This window comes from Eptesicus fuscus, chromosome 7 (assembly GCF_027574615.1).
Source record: "Eptesicus fuscus isolate TK198812 chromosome 7, DD_ASM_mEF_20220401, whole genome shotgun sequence".
NCBI classification, from domain to species: Eukaryota; Metazoa; Chordata; class Mammalia; order Chiroptera; family Vespertilionidae; genus Eptesicus; species Eptesicus fuscus.
In genome coordinates, this window is record NC_072479.1 from 24498476 (window position 1) to 24521198 (window position 22723).

Consider the following 22723-nt stretch of genomic DNA (forward strand, 5'->3'; position numbering starts at 1 on the left):
AAATAAAAAACAGATACCTTTAAGTTGTTTTTAGTCTCTAGACTAGCACTGTCCAGTTAAACTCTGTGATGATAAAAATGTTCTATATATTGTTCAGTACAGTACCCACTGGCCATATGTGACTACTGAGTTCTCAAATGTGGCTGATACAACCGAAAAACCTGAAATTTTTATTTTATTTGATGTAAATTAAAGCATTTTGCTATCTACCATATTGGATAGCATGTAACTATAAACTTAGCTTTTCTTCTTTATTACCTTTTTTTTTTTTTTAAGTTTATTGAGCAACTAGTATGTCCGGGCACTATAGTAGGGAACTAGAAACATAAAGATTTTTGAGATCTGATCCCTGGCCTTAAAGAAGTCACTTTCTGAGTGGGGGTGGAAAAACATATGATAATTACAATCCAAGATGTTAGTACATGGTTAGATATACAGAGAACATGTTACATGAGTGCAGACCATGAGCCCTTAACTTAGTCTAAAAGCATTATTTTGAGTTCTTACTGTGTGCCAGATACTGTGCCAAGTGCTTTGCATGTATTATTTCTTTTCTTGTTCACCTCTGTGATTTATTACTACTCTCATTTGACAGACTAAAAAAAAAAAAAGTTAAGATACGTAGAGGTAACCTTTACAATATAGAGCTAGTGTATTTAAGTCCTGGCTCTGTCTAAAACATATGCTTAAAAAGACCACTGTGCTATATTAAGCACTGGAGTGGTCAAGTAAAACTTCCTACACGTTCATTACCTGATCTGCATCTTAAAGGATGAGGAGGTATTAAGCTAAACCAGGAGAGAGAGCGGTAAGCACATTCTGAGCAAAGAAGCAATGTGAGTGAAAGCACAGACAGCTTTTTTCACCATGAACTAATTGATTCAACCCCCAGTGTATAGTACCAGCCACTTTCCCCCCCCCTCAGGCACTCTTTTAGAACTAGAAATACTGCATTAACCAGGAAACTTCCAGAGAAGTAAGATAACCAAACAGACAAAATTATAGGTATGCCAAGTGAAAATACATTCTGCGAGACTTGGTCCCTGCCCTCCTAGGCCTCACATTCTGGATGTTGGGGCGGGGAGGGAGGAGTGGCATTAGTAAGACAAATACACATGTGATAAAAGCTGTAAAGGGTAAATAACCACAAGGTGATGAAATAAGGTAACAGAGAGGCCACATTAAGAATCTCTGAGGATATGACATCTGAGCTGAGATCTGATGGCTAAACGTGAGGCAGCATGTAGATAGCTGCAAGAAGAGTATTCAGGCAAATGGAACGAAATATGCAGAGACCTGAAGATGAGACAGTATTTATTTCAAAGATGGAAAGAAGGTCAGTGTGGCTGACTGGACAAGAAGGGCCAAATGAGATTATCTCTGGCCTTTCTAGGCAATAAGAGTTCTGAATTTTATTCCAAAATTAAAGAAATTCTGGCTAGGAAATGATGTGATTCATGTTGTTAAAATACTATGTAGGGTACTGGGTAAGAAATGAACTGGAAAAAAAGAGGGGTAGAAGCAGGGAAGTCGGTAATATCATTGCAGTAATTCCAGGCAAGAGGTGAGCATGGTTTAGAACCACAGATGTGGCCGGGGAGAAGGAAGAAAGGGGTGATTTCAAAGGAAAGCGGGGTGGGACCAATAGGAATGAGTAGGCTGGGTTTGGATATACTGTTTTAACTTTGTTGAGATGTCTGAAACATCAGAATAAATGTCAAGTAGGCATTTGGACCTAGAGAGAGAATCATTGAATGGCTGCCTCCTGCACGCCCCACACTGGGGATCGAGCCCACAACCCAGGCATGTGCCTGACCGGGAATCGAACCATGACCTCCTGGTTCATAGGTTGACAGTCTATCACTGAGCCACACCAGTCGGGCAAAGTGGATAATTTTTGCCAACCTTTGGTCAGAGGAAAACCATTCAAACTTTTATACATTGACTTATGGCTTAAATCTTATCTAAATATAATATTAAATCAGAATGTCTACAACTTTTGGAAAGTTGTATTACTTTGGAAAATGTATACTATTGTGTTCTTGGCATTGAGGTTAATGGAGAGTTTTATCTTTTTTAAATATGTAAGTGGCACTTAATCTTCTCAGTATTACAAAATCAGATGGGTACTTCTATACTAAAAGAGGCAGTGTAATGTGGAATAGCTTTCTGTTAGTATGCTGCACTGTGCAGTTCTCATGTAGAAAATCTGGATTAATTAGATATCTAGGAGAAATTTATTGCATATGCATAGGTACTTGAGCAAGGTACTTATTAGCCTCTCTTCAGTTTCTTATCTGTAAAAGTGGAGGTGGTTTAAATTTTAACTGGAAGTATTTGGTGGTTAGTGGGCAATTAATAAATGTCAGTTTGCCCTTCTTAAATATTATTTGCCACATAGTTTTAACTTGAGACCAGTTTCTTTCTCTTATTAATTGTTCCCCTATTCCAAGTGATCTCAGAATACCTCTGGATCACTGAGTGCTTAATTGGACAAATTTGGATTACATTTTATTTCAAATGGGATATTAGGGTATATATTACATTTATACAGCAGACCAGTGTTTTTAAAATCAAGTACTGGTTTATTTATTTTTTTAATAATCTGGGCAGGCTCTGTCCTTTCACTCACCTCTGTGTCACCAGCACCCAGCATACTAGTACTGCCTGACTTTCAGTAAATATTAAAAGTGGATGTAAATGATGTTTCTCTCCAATAATTTGAATGACTTAGAGTTGACGGAATGGAGGGATATACTTTTATATTGTAAATCCTAAAACTTAGAGATTCACTTATGTTGCAATTAAATTTACACATGTTTTAAGACATAATGGTACCCTGTCTAGGATATGCTCCTTGAAAAATACTCAAGGATGAATGTTTTCACAAAGATGTTGAATTCAGTAGTTCAACAAATACTATGCTCCTCTTATATGCCAGGCACTTAGTTGTTAAATGAACGAAAGGCATTGTACTGGGCATTGATGATACAAGCATGAGAAAGTAAGGGTTCTATCCTCAAGAAGCTCATTGATTTGCTGAAAACTTAGGTAAATAACTCTGGTATGATGTAATGAGCTATAACGGAGGTCTGGATGATACAGTTCTGTCTGAGTAGGCCATGAAAGCTCCCAGAGATAATCACACTTAAACTGTATTTACAATAGAAGTCATAAACAGCTTATAGGCAAAATTAAGCCTTTAGTCACGTGTGTGTTTAAAACATTAAATATTGAGAGAGCACACACAAGTCTGGTTTTTTGCTTTTTCTTGAAAGTGTAGGTTCTGTCCACATTGGGCACTCCTTTCCCCGTGGTAAAAGTAGACTAGCGCTGAGTAGCTTTTATTGGGTATTCATCTCAGAGTTTGTCACTTTCAGAGTGTTTTCCTTTTTATGTTAACCTCTGTGGCCTTCTTTTATGTTTCCTGCACTTGCGTTTTCAACCTGTGCTCTGGTAGGATCAGCATGCATTTTTTGGTTAGGGAAGAGCAGGGAATTGTAGAAACAGGCACATAAATAGTATGTAGACCAGTCATCTATCAAGTTATATATAATAGAGAAATATTTTACATAAAATTAGAAAAGTATTCTGAGGCTCAAGTGTAAAACTCTGTTATACTGAGAACTTTATAGTTTATAATACAACAGTAGGGGAATCAAATGTTTCTAAGAAAGTGGATTAGAAAAAGAACTCTTCTGTCAAGTATGTCAGATGTTTTAAAGGAGTAACAAACAAAGACAGGGTTATGACTTAAAAAGCTGGTGCAATAGCTCAAGCAGCAAGTAGTGGGGACAAGATAAAATCTATAGCCCTTCAAGGTATATAAGGTAAGAGAGAGAGAGATGGAAGAGGTCAGATGGCCCTTAGGCTTCTGTTAGATAATAGATTTAGAAAACAAAATTTGGACACCCAAAGTTTGATACCCACTTTTCTTTTGAAACTATGAATCCAGCTCTCAAAATGAGATGGAAAGATATAGATTTGAAAGTTACTAGCACATAGATGGCGGTTGAAGGTATGAGAGTAGGTGAGCTACCCATAATTCTAAAGAACCCTAACATTTACTCTGGTGTTGTATGGATGGACAATAAAACCAGAAAGGTAGGAAGCCATCCAGAGAATTGCCTAATGGTTGCCAGGGAGAAAGGTGCTTTTAAAAGCCTTTAGTAAATAAATAATGCAAACAGGTTAAGTTGACTGACAACTGAAAATGAAGCCTGAACTAGGACTGGCAGTAGAAGAGGAAAGAAGAGATTATTGGGAATAATTCAAGAAATATTGAATATTGAAATGAATTAAAGTTGTCATTTATGGGACTTCGAGGTAATGCATATTTGTTCAGTGGGGATTTTTCCCTCTGGAAATACTGATTTTCTTTTGTAATATGGTTTTCTTTTTTCCATGTAAACCAGGTACCAGATGCAATAAAAAAATGTCAGAAGGCTGGAATTACTGTGCGGATGGTCACTGGTGACAATATTAATACCGCTCGGGCTATTGCCAGCAAATGTGGTATTTTACACCCTGGGGAAGATTTCCTATGTATAGAAGGTAAAGATTTCAACAGAAGAATACGAAATGAAAAAGGAGAGGTACGGGTTTTGATTTTTTTAAGTGTTTTTAATGTATTAGAAATTCCTTTCAACAAATGCATATTGAATATGCACTATGTTAGACATTATGTATGAGTAAATGCAGCCGGCACCTCATCAAACAAAACACAAGCATGTCAGGAAATAAAAGGTACAAATTTGGGAGCACTTACTTAATTAAGTTTAGGCCAATTTCAGAAATACAATATGTGTAAGCGAGCGAGTAATAGGAGAGGAGTTTGGAAAGGTTGATATGAAATATATCTTAGGGGTCCCCAAATTCTCTCAACTTTTCTTGCTAATTTAAGGAGCTTCCATTTTCATAGGCAGTGGGGAGATTTTAAAAATTTGATCTTCTATATATGGCAGTACTTCTTAAACTTGAGTATGCGTCAGAGTTACTTGGAAGCCTTTTAAAAACATGTTGATAGGTAGGCCCCACCCCAGAGTATTTAATAAGATAACCTGGGGCCTTCCTCCAGCATTTGCATTTCTAACAAGTTCCCAGGAATTGCTGGTGCTGCTAGTCTGTTAACCACACTTTGAGAACCACTGATACATATTGTAGATCACTAATTTGGGATTATGAAACTAGATTTGGGCTTATTTTAACATTGACAAAAATTTATAGATTGAGCAAGAGCGGATAGACAAGATTTGGCCAAAGCTTCGAGTACTTGCAAGATCATCTCCTACTGACAAACATACACTGGTTAAAGGTAAGTAGATCTTATTTCAGTTTCCTGAAATAGAAATAAATGATGAATATTGGGTTGAATCATGAATATCATCTTTTCCGATAAAATCTAAATATGTTTCCTTTTTGACACCTTAGGTCAGTGGTCGGCAAACTCATTAGTCAACAGAGCCAAACATCAACCGTACAACGATTGAAATTTCTTTTGAGAGCCAAATTTTTTAAACTTAAACTTCTTCTAGCGCCACTTCTTCAAAATAGACTCGCCCAGGCCGTGGTATTTTGTGGAAGAGCCACACTCAAGGGGCCAAAGAGCTGCATGTGGCTCGCGAGCCGCAGTTTCCCGACCACGGCCTTAGATAAATGTGTTAATCTTCAGTGATTAAAACAGGATATTGCTCCTAATGGAACCTTTGTTTCTGGAGTTGTTCCTCACCCAGTATCTCAGCAGTTTCCATTCCTTATGTTTGCTCATTTATTTTTAACCTTGAGTCTGTAAAATTGACTCCTCCGGATATTCTGCAGAATCACCTTTTTAATTAAAGGGAATTTTTTACAGCCCAAATATTTACTTTTATTTTAGGTATAATTGACAGCACAGTCTCAGACCACCGTCAGGTTGTAGCGGTCACCGGTGATGGTACAAATGATGGTCCGGCACTGAAAAAAGCTGATGTTGGATTTGCAATGGTAGGAGCTTACCTATTCAAGTGTAATTTATTGGCTGGGTTTTTTTGTTTGTTTTGCTGTTTTTTACTAACTGTCGATTGATTTTACATATTGTCTCTCAAGATTAGTGTGAAGAATACTATATAGCCTAAATTGACTTATAAATATAATTAGTTTATACACTAATGCAGTGAAATCTGAGTGGAGGATGACTTCTTTTGAACAATTGTAATAAGATCATACATTTACCTTATACTCTGTAAAGCATTATAGTGTCTGTCATCTCATCTGAACCTTGCAACAATCCCCTTCAGTAGGAGACAAGCTCGTTATATATATTAAAGATTAAAAAAATAATTGAGACTCTTCCACATAACTGCAAATATCTCTTAAGAGTAATTGAGTGTTCAAGTTAAGTCTCCTTCCAGCGCCATATATCCCCCCTTTAACCTTTTCTACCTTCCCCCACTTATATATGAACTTAAAACGTTCAATTGACAAACAAAATATATCTCATGGTTTTCATTTTGTTTTGGTCTTTTAAGTTTTAAAAATAAAAATTTGCAAGTGCTTATATAAAAATAGAAGAGTAATTGTCATTTTATCTACACTAATAAAAGAGAAAGATGCAGAATTGACCTTCGCGACACCCACCAGCCAATCAGGAGTGCGTATGCAAATTAACAAAAAAAGATGGTGGGTTAATTTGCATACACAGGCACCAAGTGGCTGGGGGCAGGCAGGATGCAGGCGTTCTGCACTGCCCCAGCAGCTCCGGGCCTCTGGGCAGCGTGGGAAGGCAGAAAGGCGGCTCCAGCCAAAGCAAAGGTGGTGCCGGCAGCCAGGGGAAGGAAGGCCCATTCTTGCACGAATCTTCGTGCATCGGGCCTCTAGTATTTAATATATGTAATGTTTTTTGAATTTTCTTTCTTTCTTTTTTTTTTATTAAATCTTTATTATTGAAAGTATGACGTATGTCCCCTTTTTTCCCCATTGATCACTCTAACCCGCCCTTACCCCCCACCCAGGCCTTCACCACCCTGTTGTCTGTGTCCATGGGTTACGCATATATGCACACAAGTTATTTGGTTGGTTGCAGTCTTTTTTGATAGGAAATGCCCCCCCCCCCAACCTCCCCTACTTCTCAGTTTAGATTTGATTATTTAGAACACTGGATTATTATTTTGTACTGGTGCTTTGGTGCTTGTAGCCATAGTACTGGTAAAGCATGTACTATAACATGGATATCATTAAATACATATGCTACATAAATGTTTAATGATTGAAATAAAAGTTGTTACATCTTTGAATCTATTTCTCCCAGGTTTTAGTGTTGAAATGAATCTTTGCACTCTCAGTGCCTCAGTGCCATAGAACATTTAAGTATTTTAATTTAGTTTTATTTCATTTTTGGACAATACAGGTCCATAATAATAATTCTCATATCCAAAAATCTGAAAACTGACATTGTTTTCCTAAATTTGCATCAGACTCATTTCACTACAACACTTTATCCTGACCTGATGTGAGAATGTTCATATCTTATGAATATTTATAGCCATTGTAGAGAAATTAATATGTTTTGTGGGGTGCTGATACCCTCTGGGAGAATTTATGATAGAAGTTATGTGCCTCATTATCTTTTTAATATGTAAGAGGCTGAATTTTGAAATACACTTTGGCCCCAAAGGTTTCAGATAAGAGAATATGTATACCAGTGTTTATTTGCATAATTTGTCCTCCTGGTATTTTGAGGCTAAACCACCACCACGGTGGCAGCCTTCCAACAGGAGTGAGCAAGGTGGAAAATGGAAACATTCTGTCTGAGAATGCATTGTTAGGCCATTTTGTCATTGTGTGAACATCACAAAGGGCACCTACACAGACCTAGATGGCATAGCCTATTACACACCGAGGCTGGATGGTATGGCCTATTGCTCCCAGGCTACAAACCTGTACAGCATGTTACTGTACAAAACAACACGAGATTAAATTAAGAACAACAGAAAAGAGACATGGCCAACAGGAGATGGATGTGGCTGCTGAGTAACATGACGTATGTTTTATAGCAAAGTGTTTTTTTTTGTAAGTAGAAACAGTACACTCTAAAATAACGATAAAAAGTCTGTTTTAGTAAATACAAAGAACAGTAACACAACCATTATCATTACAGAGTATTCTGTATTGTATGTAAATGTATGTGCTATCCTTTTATACAGCTGGTCCCACAGGTTTGTTTACACCAGCATCACCACCAGTGTGTGAGTAACGTGTGCCTATGACATTACAGCAGCTACAGTGTCACAAGGCAATAGAAATTTTTCAGCGCCCTTATAATTTTAGGGGACCACCATTATATATATGTAGTCATTGACCAAAACACTTTTATACAGCTCATGACTGTGATTTTAACATACATAGAAGAGGGTTTGGTGTGGGGGAAATGGGATGTGAAACAGAGGATTGACTGGGGGCCCCACCTGATGAGGACCTTGAAATAGGAAGATAAGGAATTTGTTCTTTCCCAGATGACGTCTGATGGAGTAAAATTAGTTTAGAGACACACTGCATGTTAGCGTACAGCTCACAGAAGCTCATAAAAAAAGCTGTTTACCTTTTTTTGTTTGTTTGATGAAAAGTTTCCCAAAATTTTTTATTATGGAACTAGTTTTTCTTAGTTTATTTTTCAATTATAGTTGACATACAATATTAGTTTCAGGTGTACAATATAGTGATTAGACATTTATATACCTTACAAAGTGATCCCCCCCAATAAGTCTAGTACCATCTGACTTGTACATAGTTATTACAGTGTTTTTAACTATATTCCCTATGCTGCCATTTACATCTGTTATAGTAATAGTGATAAGAATAATATAGAATAAGTATCGAAGTGTGGAATTACAGTGTGATATTGAAGTGTGATGTTAAAAAGTATTGAATGTAATGTAAACAGGTTGATAAACACCCCTGAGTGGCCTGTTTGTAGAAAATAGATAAAATGATCTGTTCCCCATATGTAAAACCAGATATACAAGGCTCCTAGGACCCACTAATAAAACACACTAAAAACACCCATCTAAACACATAAAAAGAAAAAGCACCAGAAGAAAATCAGAAAAACCTACTCTGCTCCTCCACAAACAATCACTCTCCACCCCCCTTCCTACAACCTACCCAAACTCTACCGTAAACTATGAATCCAAACAATAAACCAAAAACTAAAACCTCAAACAAAACACCAAACCACAACTACAACATCCAACATCCAATATATATATCTATCAACACAAATCCCCAAATAACCTACAAAAATCTAAAAACCACCAAAACTCTATAAATAAACCATAAATAATTCATATATTACATATCTATCTCCTATATAATTTATACTCAATCAATATTAAGTAAATACCTTAAATCATACATATCAATTTAAAAACTAACTAAAACACCCTTAATCACCTATACTTACATCCCTAAAAAAAAAATTAAAACAACATCCCCATGACTATTTTAATAACTGAAAATTTTGAAGGATTCTGAACAAAGAAGTGATGAGATTTGCGTTTGTAAAAGACAGGAGAATGATTAGAGGCAGGGAAACCTCTTGGGCTTAGATGTGTTAAATATGTTGCACATTAAAAGTAAAATACTCAGATTAGGAACTAGAGATTAATTTTTAAATTAAAATTGTTCCTTCATTGAATATTTCAAGAAAAGCTTGATTTAAACTTTGTTTTTGTGTTTATTAAAACAATATGTGAATAGCACTTTAAAAAATAAAATACCTAAGTCTCCTACCACATAACATTTCTTCTAGTCTCATTTTTTTGACTAAAGAAAACCAACTATTTTAACTGTTTGCCTTCATATATTGAAATGGCATGATTATAGTGCTTTTTGATTTATTTTTTTTAACATAAAGCATTTGCTATTGCCTTTTCATTAAGGAACAGAAGGACTTAGCACTTTCACATGCACACATATACAGACACACACAGGACATCCATCCCAGCACACATTCATACACATTACCTACCCGTCATTCTGCCATCAGAGTTATAAGTTTAGATAGATAAATATAGTTACTTTTATTTCCTTGAACAACTTTTTTTATTCCCTGTAAGTTGTCTTTTTCATTCACTTTCTTTTTCATTTTATTTATTTTTGCTTAGGTTTTCTATGTGTTTAATGCTGATTCATCACCAACTTCTCCCTGACACCTGACACTTGTGTTCCTATTTCCTCCCCACTGTTCCTTCTTTGTGCACTATTCCCCCTGACTTTTTTTTTTTTTACTTCTTGGGCATTTTATCTTGTTTTTTTTTTGTTTGTTTGTTTGTTTGTTTTTTCTGTTTACCATACCTTTGTTGTCTTGCTTTATTTCCAGGGCTATTTCCTCAACTTGTTTTTCATTTATGAGTCATATTTAATTTCCAAGAGTTGTTTTTGGATCTCTGAGTTTTTGTTCTCCTCTTAACATCCTGTTTTTATTTCATTGATGTGCCCTTTAGCTTTCTAAAGATTTGATTTTTTTTTTTTGATTTTTTTTTTTTTTTAATGAGCTTGTCTCTGCAGACTCTGTCTCCACTTTCCTTTTGGTTTAGTCTCTGTCTTTCAGGTTAGTGCTTTGCTAGTGTAAAGTTGAAAAGCTGGAAAGTCTTGGGCCTTTAGGTGAGATTTGTCAACCAGAAGCTTCTCTGTAAAGCGATCTGGCTTAGTCATTTCACTTCTTAGGGTACCTTAATTGCAGTATTTTTAGGTCTTTCTTTTAAGATGATCAGATTTCCCAGAAAAGTCTTCAAATCTGCTGCCTAGAGAGCAATTCTGAATACTGGTATCCTGGGAAACAGGTAGAGAAGGAAAGGTGAAAGTCTCAACATTCATTAAACACAGGTACTCCTAACCCCCGTCCCTTTAAAAAAAAAAATGTTTTTATTGATTTCAGAGAGAGGAAGGGAGAGGGAGAGAGAGGAAAAAACATTTACTGATGGGCTGCCTCCTGCACGCCCCCTATTAGTGTTCAAGCCAGCAACCTGGCATGTGCCCTGACTGGGGATCGAATCTGCAACCTCCTGGTGCATGGGACGGACATTCAACCAACTGAGCCACACCAGCTGGGCTCTCTTTTTTTTTTTTTTTTTCTTCAGTATAACACCCTGTACTCAACAGTGTTTGGTACCCTTCAGTCCAGACATTCTCTGTAAATTAGCAGGCAGGTGTGTTTTTTTTTGCCATATCAGAGGGAGTGGCAAATTGCCTGGTTGCGTGGACTTGGGAAGGGGCTCTGAGGATCTAGCTTTCTTATCACTTTGTTATTAACATATAGCACACATACAGAAAAGTGCCTGAGTCATAAGTACACAACTGACTAGATTATCACACGTGAACAAACCTGGACTATGCAAGGCAAGAAATAGAGTATTACCTATACCCCACACCTCATCCACACTCACTTCTAATTACTGCCCTGCCTCTCTGCAAAGATAACCAATATTCTGAAGATTATACTTTAGTCTGTTTTTGAACTTTGTACAGAAGAATCATATTTAGTCCAGCTTCCTGTGTTATTACGCTTGTGAGGTTCATCTGTGTTGTTGTAGATAGTATAGTTCTCTCTTTTTTTTAGTTAATCCATGATATTGATCCATCCCATCCTACCATTGATGGACATTATTTTTTTTAATATATTTTTATTGATTTCAGAGAGGAAGGGAGAGGGAGAGAGGGAGAAATGTCAATGATGAGAGAATCATCTATCCGCTGCCTCCTGCATGCCCCCTACTGGGGATCGAGCCCACAACCCAGGCATGTGCCCTTGACCAGAATCGAACCCGGGACCCTTAAATTCGCAGGCTGATGCTCTTTCCACTGGGCCAAACCAGCTAGGGCTGATGGACATTACTGTTCTTAGTTTGAACCATCTAAGTACTTCTTCAGTGTCTTTGGTAGACTTTCAAGAAATCTTCCCTATTTTTATTCATACCTTCACCCCTACTGCCAGTTCTACCTGTGCTGCTAAGTCCTGAGCTTACATAGGAGAGGTCTATGGTATAAAAAACACCGGCTATGTCTCTGCTTCCCCTACTGTTGGCTTTGGATTCAGTGTTCTGGAGGTCTGCTAATGTTACTTAATATTTGGTTATCTGCTTTTCAACGTCTTAAGCGGACAAGTGGTTTTATTGCTAGCTTTACCCCGTGGCCAGATAAGTTTCTATTGAACATGTACAAAAAAACATTTTACATAAATGTTAAAGGCACGCTTTAAAATTAAATATCCATTGCATTTTGAAGTTATTTATTACATGCCCTTACAAGCTAATATCTTTTTAAAGTATGATACTTTGTAAAACACTATGTAATATGAAGCAAGAATTCTTGTGATCCATCCGCAATGTGTTAAGATTCTCTTGCAGTATCTTCTTTCCCACTAACTTTGTCTTTGAGTTTTATTTTTTAAATATATTTTTTGTGTGTGACTTTTGGAAGGAACTGGGATAATGCCTGTGTCCGTTCCTCTTTTTTAAACCCAATTTAAATTTTATTTTCAAACCCTCCTTTTTTATTTTTGATATCTCCTAAAATCGAATTTCTGAGAGATGGTATTTTAGAATAACTGTTACCTCCTTTTATAGTAAATGTAAGTCAGTAATTATTAAGTACAATGGTGGTTTTTAGTTAATCAATCGAATATTATCCTTTTGAATATTAAAAATTATATTTTAAACCTTTAGTCTGATTTGCAGAATTTTTTTTAATAGGGCATCGCTGGAACTGATGTAGCTAAAGAAGCGTCTGATATCATTCTCACAGATGACAACTTTACAAGCATTGTTAAAGCAGTTATGTGGGGACGAAATGTCTATGACAGCATCTCAAAATTCCTTCAGTTCCAGCTTACTGTTAATGTCGTAGCAGTGATAGTTGCTTTCACAGGCGCCTGCATTACTCAAGTAGGTGGACAATTTGTTTATTAAAACTTGCTTATTTTAAAGCATATATGTGTATAACATGCCTTTAAAAGTACTTGAATATTTAAATAGGTTGAAGCTTAATATTTTAGGTTAATTACTATAAAAGTGCAATCCAGTTCTGTTCTTTAAGTTTTTAAATACAAAATGCTTCCTGAGAATTGCTAAGTCCCTGAATAGTTGTGAATGTCTATCAGGAAACCTGTCTTTTCTAGGATTCACCACTTAAAGCTGTGCAGATGCTGTGGGTAAACCTCATAATGGATACGCTTGCTTCCCTGGCTCTGGCAACTGAACCCCCCACTGAATCTCTCCTGCTTCGGAAACCTTATGGTAGAAATAAACCTCTCATCTCACGCACGATGATGAAGAACATTTTGGGTCATGCATTCTATCAACTGGTGGTAGTCTTTACACTCTTGTTTGCTGGTAAGAATTCAATGCCTGATAAAACTTCAGTTATTTCTAAGCTAATATTTCGGATGATTATTTGTTACCAGTTTTTCAAGAACTTAAGTTGTGCTCTCTTTGACTCCTCATTTTCCTTTAATTTCTCTCTTTATCAGTGTATTCTTAGTAAATTGGCAGGGGGACGTGGAGGGGAGCAGTATGAGAGATAGTGGGTTGGGAGTAAAAGGAGTCCTGATTGCTTGTCCTGACTCTGCCACTAACTTTGGTAGGTCATCTGTAGTATGTCATAATAGTTTTGGGGCCTTCAGTTTGCTCATCTATAAAACAAGAGAGAGAAATAGATAATCCCAGGTCCCTTCCAACTCTTTCTATGCTGTCATTTGGGCATCAAATAAAGGTCTGGCTAGTTTTATTGTTGCATACCTCCTTGAAAATGTTAAATGATTTTGTATGACAATTACAAAAATAATAATCTTTCATTCTTTTAGGAGAAAAGTTTTTTGATATTGATAGTGGAAGAAATGCTCCTTTGCATGCTCCTCCTTCAGAACATTACACTATTGTTTTTAATACGTTTGTGCTGATGCAACTTTTCAACGAAATAAATGCCCGGAAAATTCATGGTGAAAGAAATGTGTTTGAAGGAATCTTTAATAATATCATCTTCTGCACAATTGTTTTAGGCACTTTTGTGATACAGGTGGGTAATTGGAAAAGATAGTTTCAAATTTGATTATTATGTGGGAGATATTAGGTAAACAGGTGGCTTGTTCCAGAAATTACTTGACTGTAATGTGTGGGGCTTCTGTGTATTGCTTTGATGACACTTAAAAAGTTTTAAATATCATAACTCGAGTGAAAAATTGCCCTTTCCTGAAATTCTACATATGAGAAGAGTGTGTTCATTTAAGCTAATGCTACTTTAATTGCACTATGGGTTCTGTGGTTGTGATATCTCAGTCTAATTCTGATTGTTTCATTCTATAACATTATTATCAAAACTGTTATTATTTTGATACTATTTGAGGTAAATGTTAGTTTACTTTTAGGCTTGCTTAATTGCTTCTAGCAAATAATAGCAGTTTATTTCTGTAGTTTAATTTATATGTTAAAATAAAAGGTTTGAAGTGAATGTTTAGATTCCATCCTACCTAATAATAGACAAATATGCAAATTGACCATACCTCCAACACACCCACAAGCCACGCCCACCATCCAATCAGAGCGAGCATGCAAATTAACCCAAACCAAGATGGCTACAGCCACAGAGAGCAAGGTTTCCTAGGTAACAGAGGAAGCCAAGCTTTCCTGCCTGCCCTTGCCAGGCCTAAGCCTCCACTCAAGCTACAAAGTTTAAATTATAGAAGGTAAACAAATTCAAACAAATGGCAGCAGAATGGAGCTTGAGAGAGCAGGCCAGGGTTGCTCCCGGCAACAGGGGAAGCAAAGCTTTCCGCACACCCTGGCCGGGCCCACCCGCTTAAGGCAACAAAGTTTCAATTACAACCCCAACAGAAATGTCTGCCGACCTCAGAGGGAGCCCCAGGCTTGGCTCCGCTCCAGGCTACAAAGTTTCAATTGTAGAAGGAAAATAAATTACAGATACCAGGGCCTCCGCTTGGGTTGCCAGGGGGCGTGGCCAGCCTGAAAACCACCACAGGCCCCTTGCTCAGGCTGCCCCATGCCCCAAGGGAACCCCCACCTGATCCGGGACACCCTTCAGGGCAAACCAGCTGGCCCCCACCCCTGTACCAGGCCTCTATCCTATCTAATAAAAGAGTAATTTACAGATTGATCATCACTGCAACACACAATATAGCTGCCCCCATGTGGTCAAAGATCCTGCCCCCATGTGGACACAAGATGGCCACCACAAGATGGCCAGCAGGAGAGGGCAGTTGGGAGGCACCCGGCCTGCAAGGGAGGGCAGTTGAGAAGGACCAGGCCTGCAAGGGAGGGCAGTTGGAGGTGATCAACCCTGCAGGAGAGGGCAGTTAGGGGTGACCAGGCCTGCAGAGGAGGGAAGTTGGGGGCAAACAGACTGGCAGCAGAGTGGTTAGGTGGTGATCAGGCTGGCAGGCAGAAGCGGTTAGGGGCAGTCAGGAAGGCAGGCAGGCAAGCAGTTGGGAGCCAGCAGTCCTGGATTGTGAGAGGGATGTCCCATATTGGAGAGGGTACAGGCTGGGCTGAAGGACAACCCCCCTCCGTGCATGAATTTCGTGCACCGGGCCTCTAGTATGATTATGAATGGCTGCATTCTGAGTTGGACATGTCAATATTTCATTTTGTGATATTGTCAAAACAAGGCATAAGAGAGAGTAGAGAATGGCGTGTGAGGAGTACAATTGGGAATGAATAGGAAGGACTGAAAGTTTCCCCATTTTTCAGAAATGTTTCTAAGAACTAAACTAATGATGACTTTGCATATGGTGATTTTATATCACCATGTATTATAGCTATGTTTTTATATCATCTTGTATTTTGTGGTACTCTCTTGTGTAAATGATTGTATAGTAGGATCTGGGATCAGAACAGGTAAATGAATGGTACATAATTACACCAGGAAGTCAGTAAACACGGTAAGATTTCAAATTAAAAAGTGAGCTTTTTATACATTTTATTCAGCCTATACCTAGTACACTATGGATACCGAAATGAAAACGCTCAACTTAATTATTTCTGTAAGACCTATTTCTGTTAGCTTTCAATTTCTACAAATTTTAGGAGAGATGATGCTTGTTTCATCGTTTATGAAATATTTTATTTAGATTTTACAAAAATCGTTCATGACATGCTAAAGTTTTAGCGTTTACTTGCTACAAAATTAGATTTATTAAAATACAGGAATTACAAAAATTTAAATGCCTGTATCTCTGTATCAGGCAAATCCTGACCAAGGTTGATATTCCTAAAACAGTTCATGTAAGGTGTCAGTCTCCAGTGCCTTGTAAACATGCCAGTGCTGCTCAGTGTGGCCTGTAGGCCAGCCACTGGTCCACAGCCACTTTATTGCAAGTCCACAGTGAGAGGAGGAGCGCGGGCCAGAATATAAATGAACACCTTCACTACTCACACTGTGTATTTCAGAGGAGAGGTTTGTTTGTGGTGTTGCGGGGAAGGGAGGGGTGTTATTTTTATTTGTAGTAGTAGTAGCAGCAGCAGCACTGTGCAAATCGGGCATTGATTTAAACTCTATAGTTTGTGTTCCTTATCCTCTTGTCATGGATTAGCACTTTGAATAGCACTTCTGTAGACTGTCAGCTGGGTAGGAAAACATGAACCTTGATGTACATAGACTAGCCAAAGTCTTGATTGTAGATCTGAGGTACATATATAATAAAAGGCTAATATGCAAATTGTACCCTTGACTGGGAGTTCGACCGGGAGTTCAACGGGGGGGGGGGGGGGGGGCAGGGCCAGCCAGCCAACCACCTGCAGTCCCTCCCCCCAGCCGGTCCGTCCCAATCAGCCCTATTGGGGTGGGCCGGCTGGACCCCACCCATGCAGGAATTCGTGCACCGGGCCTCTAAATTATATTTAAGTTAATTTGTCTCTTACTTACTAGCTGATTCTTATTTTTACTTTTTTTTTTTTTTGACAGATCATGAAGTTCATAATAATCCTTAACTCTATGTAAATATTTTTAGTTTCTTTTCTACTTGGTAGTAATTGACACAAAACCAGTGTTTTTCAAAGTATGTTCTATGAAACAATAATCTTTTGAGTTGCTCTTATCTCCTCAGTAAGTTTAGGAAATATTGCCTGTTCTTACCTCTTGGAGGTTCTTAAAGCCATGTATCATAACGCTTATGAGATGAACGCAGGGGTCCATCAGTTCTGGGGTCACAGCAAGGTACTGCCTCAGTAGTTGTGTGACCTCGATAAGCTTTGTGAAATGGGGACGTTAATATTAATTAGGTCATGTCATAGAACTAACAAAGCATAAAGAGAGGTACTGCACTTGAAGCTCTGAGTTTGGTGTTTGCAAGAAAACACTCAAATCTGAGCTGCTGCTTTTTCTTTTCTTTTTTTAAATTAACAATTCAAAAGCTTTGGAAAATCCTTCAGTCAAGAAACCCGTTGAACTTTGTATAATCCAGCCCCTTGTAAATTTAGAAGGCAACACCTAGTGCTAGAGTCCCTTAGCACACATTTAGGAAGTGCTTCAGTACACTGAAATACACAATCAGTAGTAGTCCATCTAAGCAGTATATTAAAGAATATGGAAACTTATTTTTAGAAGTAAATTTCACTATTAGACAATTTTATTTCTTTCAACTCTAAAATAAAAGATTATTATTTCTTATGCCACATAACTAACCATATTAATCATTTGTTTCCCCAATATCTTAATATCCTTTTCACATGCCTCATTATACTAAAAAAAAGGGTGTTGTTTAAATTCTTTTTTAAATTGAAAACACACAAAGAAATGTTGAGTTTCTTCTATGCTCATTTTTATGGTACACAAGAGAAAATTATTATAGATATTTCTATTAAAATCCAGGCAAAATTGCCAAATCATTTATAATCAACTGGTTGGGCTACTAAAAAGAAACACGGTTGGGAATCTATTTGTACAAGGGTGCAAATAATCTTGACTTTACATATCACTTGAGTTTGGAATAAAGTACAGCTACAAAGACGAGTTCATAACTTTCAAAAATAAAGTTTAGCCCTAACCGGTTGGCTCAGTGGATAGAGCGTCAGCCTGCGGACTGAAAGGTCCCAGGTTCGATTCCGGTCAAGAGCATGTATCTTGGTTGCGGGCACATCCCCAGTAGAGGGTGTGCAGGAGGCAGCTGATCGATGTTTCTAACTCTCTATCCCTCTCCCTTCCTCTCTGTAAAAAATCAATAAAATACATTTTTAAAAAAATAAATAAAGTTTAAAAACTGTTAATACCAAAATGATTCTTTTTAATACCAATATTTGGCAACTACTAACTGCCGTATCAAAAACAGGGTTAATAATGTTGCTTAACTCTTAATATTCCTATATATACTGTTTTTGGTTCTTTAAAATAAGGAGGGAAACATAATCACTGTATTAATGAATTTTCTTTATGCAGATCATTTGACTTTTTAATAAGGAAAAGCAAATTTCTGCGGGTTTACCACCTGCGTTAGCACATATTTCATAGAACTTGCAATTTGCTTTTCTTCTCTAACAGTCCATATATTTGTCCTAACATCTAACTATTAACCAGGAGTGAATAGCAATTAGAAGGAAAATAAAAAAGATTGAATACTATGTCCATTTTTCCATACAGTCTTTTCTACAAAAGTGTACTATCTCTTATGGAAAGGCATAAGTTACTCAGTTATACTAAATACAGGAGAATGTAGTTTCTTGAGATTATATTGAAAATCAGTATGAAGTTATCTTTTTTATCATGAGAATTATTTTTTTTTAATTTTTAGTAAGCATAATTTAAACAGGAAATAATACCTGCATTTAAAATTTTGGACAGAGGGATTTTACTTTGTCTTACATTCAGCTGTGAATATTATACATGTCACCAACAGAATAATGGTTGTTTAGCTTAAATTTTAGAGGACACAAATTTGGGTGATTTTTGAAGTATCTGAATTGTGAAATGTAAAAGATTTAAATAAACTTACTCTTGATTATTCCTCCAGATAATAATTGTGCAGTTTGGTGGAAAGCCTTTCAGTTGTTCAAAACTTTCAATAGAACAGTGGCTATGGTCAGTATTCCTAGGAATGGGAACGTTACTCTGGGGCCAGGTAAAAACATCATCATTTTTTGTTCAAACCTTAAGTGTTTTAAAAAAAATAAAAAATTCTAGTATGTATTTTCTTTAAGCAGTTCTGTACTTGATTCTAAGTAGTTACTGTTCTAGGGCAAAAAGGGCATTTAGGGATGTGGTTTTTTTAAATGTAACATTTGCTTTAATCTGTCACTTGCTGTTTATTACAATTATGCTTATATTAATAAAACACTTGAAATTTCTGACATCGTTTTTTAACTTGTTTTTTAGAACAAGTTTTACAACAGTATTATTATAATGCATTTGTAACTGGTTAGGATTCTAATATCTGTATCTTTCTCTCTATGACTTATTTTTGCATTTTTAGAATAAATATTTGTACAAAAATATAAAATATGTTCTTTACACTATATAATTTTTATGTAGTTTAATCCAAGATGTAGCATAGGAACAATCTTGAGTTTCAGTTTACGTAGAGAATGTTTCCATAAAAATAATGGTATCTGGAAAAAATGGGCCATAAAATGACATTTTAGATTATTTGAATTGAATGGCTTTAACAGTGTGTATATAAAATACAATGCCTGAAAAATGAGATATACCTCGTCTTTATTATAGGCAGCTGACTTGCAAGTACATGTCATTATTTTTAAAAGAGAAGTGTTAATGGTGTGTATGTTGTTCATTTGAAGCCCATTACCATTACTATAAAATTAACTGGTAGAGAATCTATACTAACATTTCCATAATGTTATGTTGTGTAACTTGTGTGAACTAATTTATTGTCATTTTGCAAGTCAACTTCCAGGTTTTTCTTGAAGTTAATTTGTCTCACCTTTTTATTTTAAAGTTGTGTTTCTGGGTTCTGAGGTTTTTCTTATTCATTTTGGAATACCTCATTAATAGAGATCTTTTAAGTGGATCCATACTTGGTCAACCTTTCTTTTTTCATTACCATTCTAATTATTATGTAATGTTCTCTCATAGGCAGAACAGAACCCACAATCTCACCCCAAATCTGGCTAATTTCAGGAAGAGGAAATTCTGTATAGCATTACATACCCAACAGGCATCAGTTACCTTCTTTGGTTGACATTGTCTATTGAATTTAAGTGCGAAGGTAGAAAGCACTGATTTGGTGGTTAGGCGACCTAGGGTCTTAGTCACTCCATGAACAAGTCTTCTCTCGGACTCTGAGCCTATTTCACCTCTGTGAAATGAGATGGATGGCCTAGAAATTCCCTAAGCAGTTTTTATTCTGATTGCATGCTTGTTTCCTCTTGATAAGCCTGACTTCCTTAAGGAATGGCTGCTAGCATCTATATGTTAATAAGTATTTGTTTGTGTTTTCATATCCTTTATGTTTTCTGTAGCATTTGTTCATGTTTGGTGTCATTATCAGTCAGTGTTAACACAATTTTTCAAATAGTTGCTTTTATAAAAATAAGTGCATTTAGTAAAACACTATTTTTAGTTTAACCTTGGAGATTTTTGGAATTTGGATATGTTTTTTCTCATTGAATTTGTAAAGCAATAATGAAATACAATTTTTTTCATCTATTAAGACTACCTGCCATTTTTATTTTATCTGAAATAAATATAACTATTATGAATTCAAGTAAATATATGTCAAAGAATGATTTTAAAATTTACCATCATGAATGTCCTAAAGTATGGAAAATTGTAATCAGGTTATTTCGATTCAGGAACACTTTTACCCTTCAGACTTAAATCTTTTGTGCAGCTAAGAGAGGAATATTTTTTGTTTTTAGAAAGAAAGCCTCTGATGGACAGGATCTCATTGCTTCATTGGTGAAGTTAGTCGGTTACACTTGCACCTTTTCATCCCCTTTGTGCTAAAGTTGACCAGTTTAATTGTACTTGATATGATTTATTTCAAGTTCTTTCCCCTGTGTTGTAGCTTATTTCAACAATTCCAACTAGCCGTTTAAAATTCTTAAAAGAAGCTGGTCATGGAACCCAAAAGGAAGAAATACCTGAGGAGGAGTTAGCAGAGGACGTGGAAGAGATTGATCACGCTGAGAGGGAGTTGCGGCGTGGCCAGATCTTGTGGTTTAGAGGTCTGAACAGAATCCAGACGCAGGTATGGGCCTGGAGAGAGGTAGGAGAGGTGATGGGTATGGGAGCCAGCCAGGGCTTTGGACCTGGGGAGGAGGTTTGAACACTCCTTAACTTCCTTTCTAGCCCTCCCAACCCACAAAACTTACAATTTTGAAAAATAATTCTGTTACTGGAATGAGTGAAAGTTTTAACTGATCATGAAAGAATGTGTCTATATGCCCCTAAGCTCCTTTTTTCCTAGCTTTTCCCCCTTCATCACAAAATACTACTCTTACCTATTTATCTGCTCTTTAAAAAGTGCCTTTTTTTCTTTACTTTTTATATGTTGATAGATGGAATGGTCCTTTCTCTTGTTCTCTCTCTCTCTTGCTGAGCAAGCTGTCACAATCTCTGATTCCTTGCAGATGGATGTAGTGAATGCTTTCCAGAGTGGAAGTTCCATTCAGGGGGCTCTAAGGCGGCAACCCTCCATCGCCAGCCAGCATCATGATGTAACAAATATTTCTACCCCTACACATGTAGTGTTTTCCTCTTCTACTGCTTCTACTACTGTGGGGTGTGAGTGTGTGTTCCTAAGTGCATGAAATTAACATTTCCTACTTCACACACCTAACGTTTCTCATTTTCTCCTTAATGTTTAAATTCATGTTCAGGCTTTTCATAAAGCTTTCTTTGCGTAAAGTGGATTGAGACCTCAAAGTGTTGTCATTGTTGTTGTTTTAATTTTTTAGAGGGCTAGATAGCAGGTGGAAAAATTGCAACCAAAGATTAGATATGAAATCTGTGAGCTTGTCTCTATGCTAACTCTGATCTTTAATATGGGGAATAAAATTGTAGCTTAGAATTTGTGAAACTACTATAAATTTTTGAGTATATGCCTTTAAACATGTTCATATTGCATGGTGCCCCAGAAGCATGTGATTGTAAGCTGACCTAACAGAACCAAGAAACTGTGTTTTTAAAGCTAAAAGTGAATTTAGCATTTTGACTTTTATTTTATTGAGGTTGGAAAGTAAAAAGAAAGTTCTCAGTATATAGCCATTGTTTGCCTTCTTAGCTTAGTCTTTGTGGCCTTGTTTTGGATTTTTTTTTTCCCCTTGGCGTAGGGGGCTCTGTGTAAGCTTCATAGTTCTATGGTATTTACCTTTTTCTTTCATTTGTATAATACATTTAATTTAAAATTGTATCCTAGGTAAGAAATAATCTTTTATTTTAAGTTTTTCCAAAGAAGTAGGGAAAGTGTACTATTGATTAATTGTTGAAACATTTTATGTCATACTTTCCATTAACTGACTAGAATAACAGGTTTTTAGTAAATGGCAAACTCCCCAAAAGCCTATATTGTCCTTACTGTGAATTAGGGTCTTGATTTTGTGGTGGATTCTCAGTATATTGGAGGCACTAAAGATATAAGCCTACGCACCCCTCACCCCCATCCCCAAAGTCAGATACCTAAGGTTAATCTTCTTTTGGGGAGAGACCTGTCTTTGTTATTTGGTCTTTAGCCAGTTAAGGACCAGAGGAACCTTGGAAAGCTAGAGAGAGGATGAGTTGATGGAGA

General features: G+C 36.8%; 1 protein-coding gene across 5 annotated transcripts in view; it reads left to right on the top strand.

Moving 5' to 3' along the window:
* The window catches only part of ATP2B1 (ATPase plasma membrane Ca2+ transporting 1), a 136337-nt gene that overhangs the window by 103235 nt on the left and 10379 nt on the right, over positions 1-22723 (top strand). For 2 of the 5 annotated variants that reach the window (XM_008143778.3, XM_054718804.1), the window contains 8 exons: positions 4416-4595; positions 5227-5314; positions 5876-5982; positions 12726-12917; positions 13151-13364; positions 13835-14046; positions 18989-19096; positions 21002-21184. In XM_008143778.3, coding sequence (XP_008142000.1) covers positions 4416-4595; positions 5227-5314; positions 5876-5982; positions 12726-12917; positions 13151-13364; positions 13835-14046; positions 18989-19096; positions 21002-21184 — 1284 coding nt within the window. Of the gene's footprint in view, positions 1-4415; positions 4596-5226; positions 5315-5875; positions 5983-12725; positions 12918-13150; positions 13365-13834; positions 14047-18988; positions 19097-21001; positions 21185-21566; positions 21654-22723 lie in introns of all 5 variants that reach the window. The other 3 variants (XM_054718802.1, XM_054718803.1, XM_054718805.1) reach the window with 3 other exon arrangements.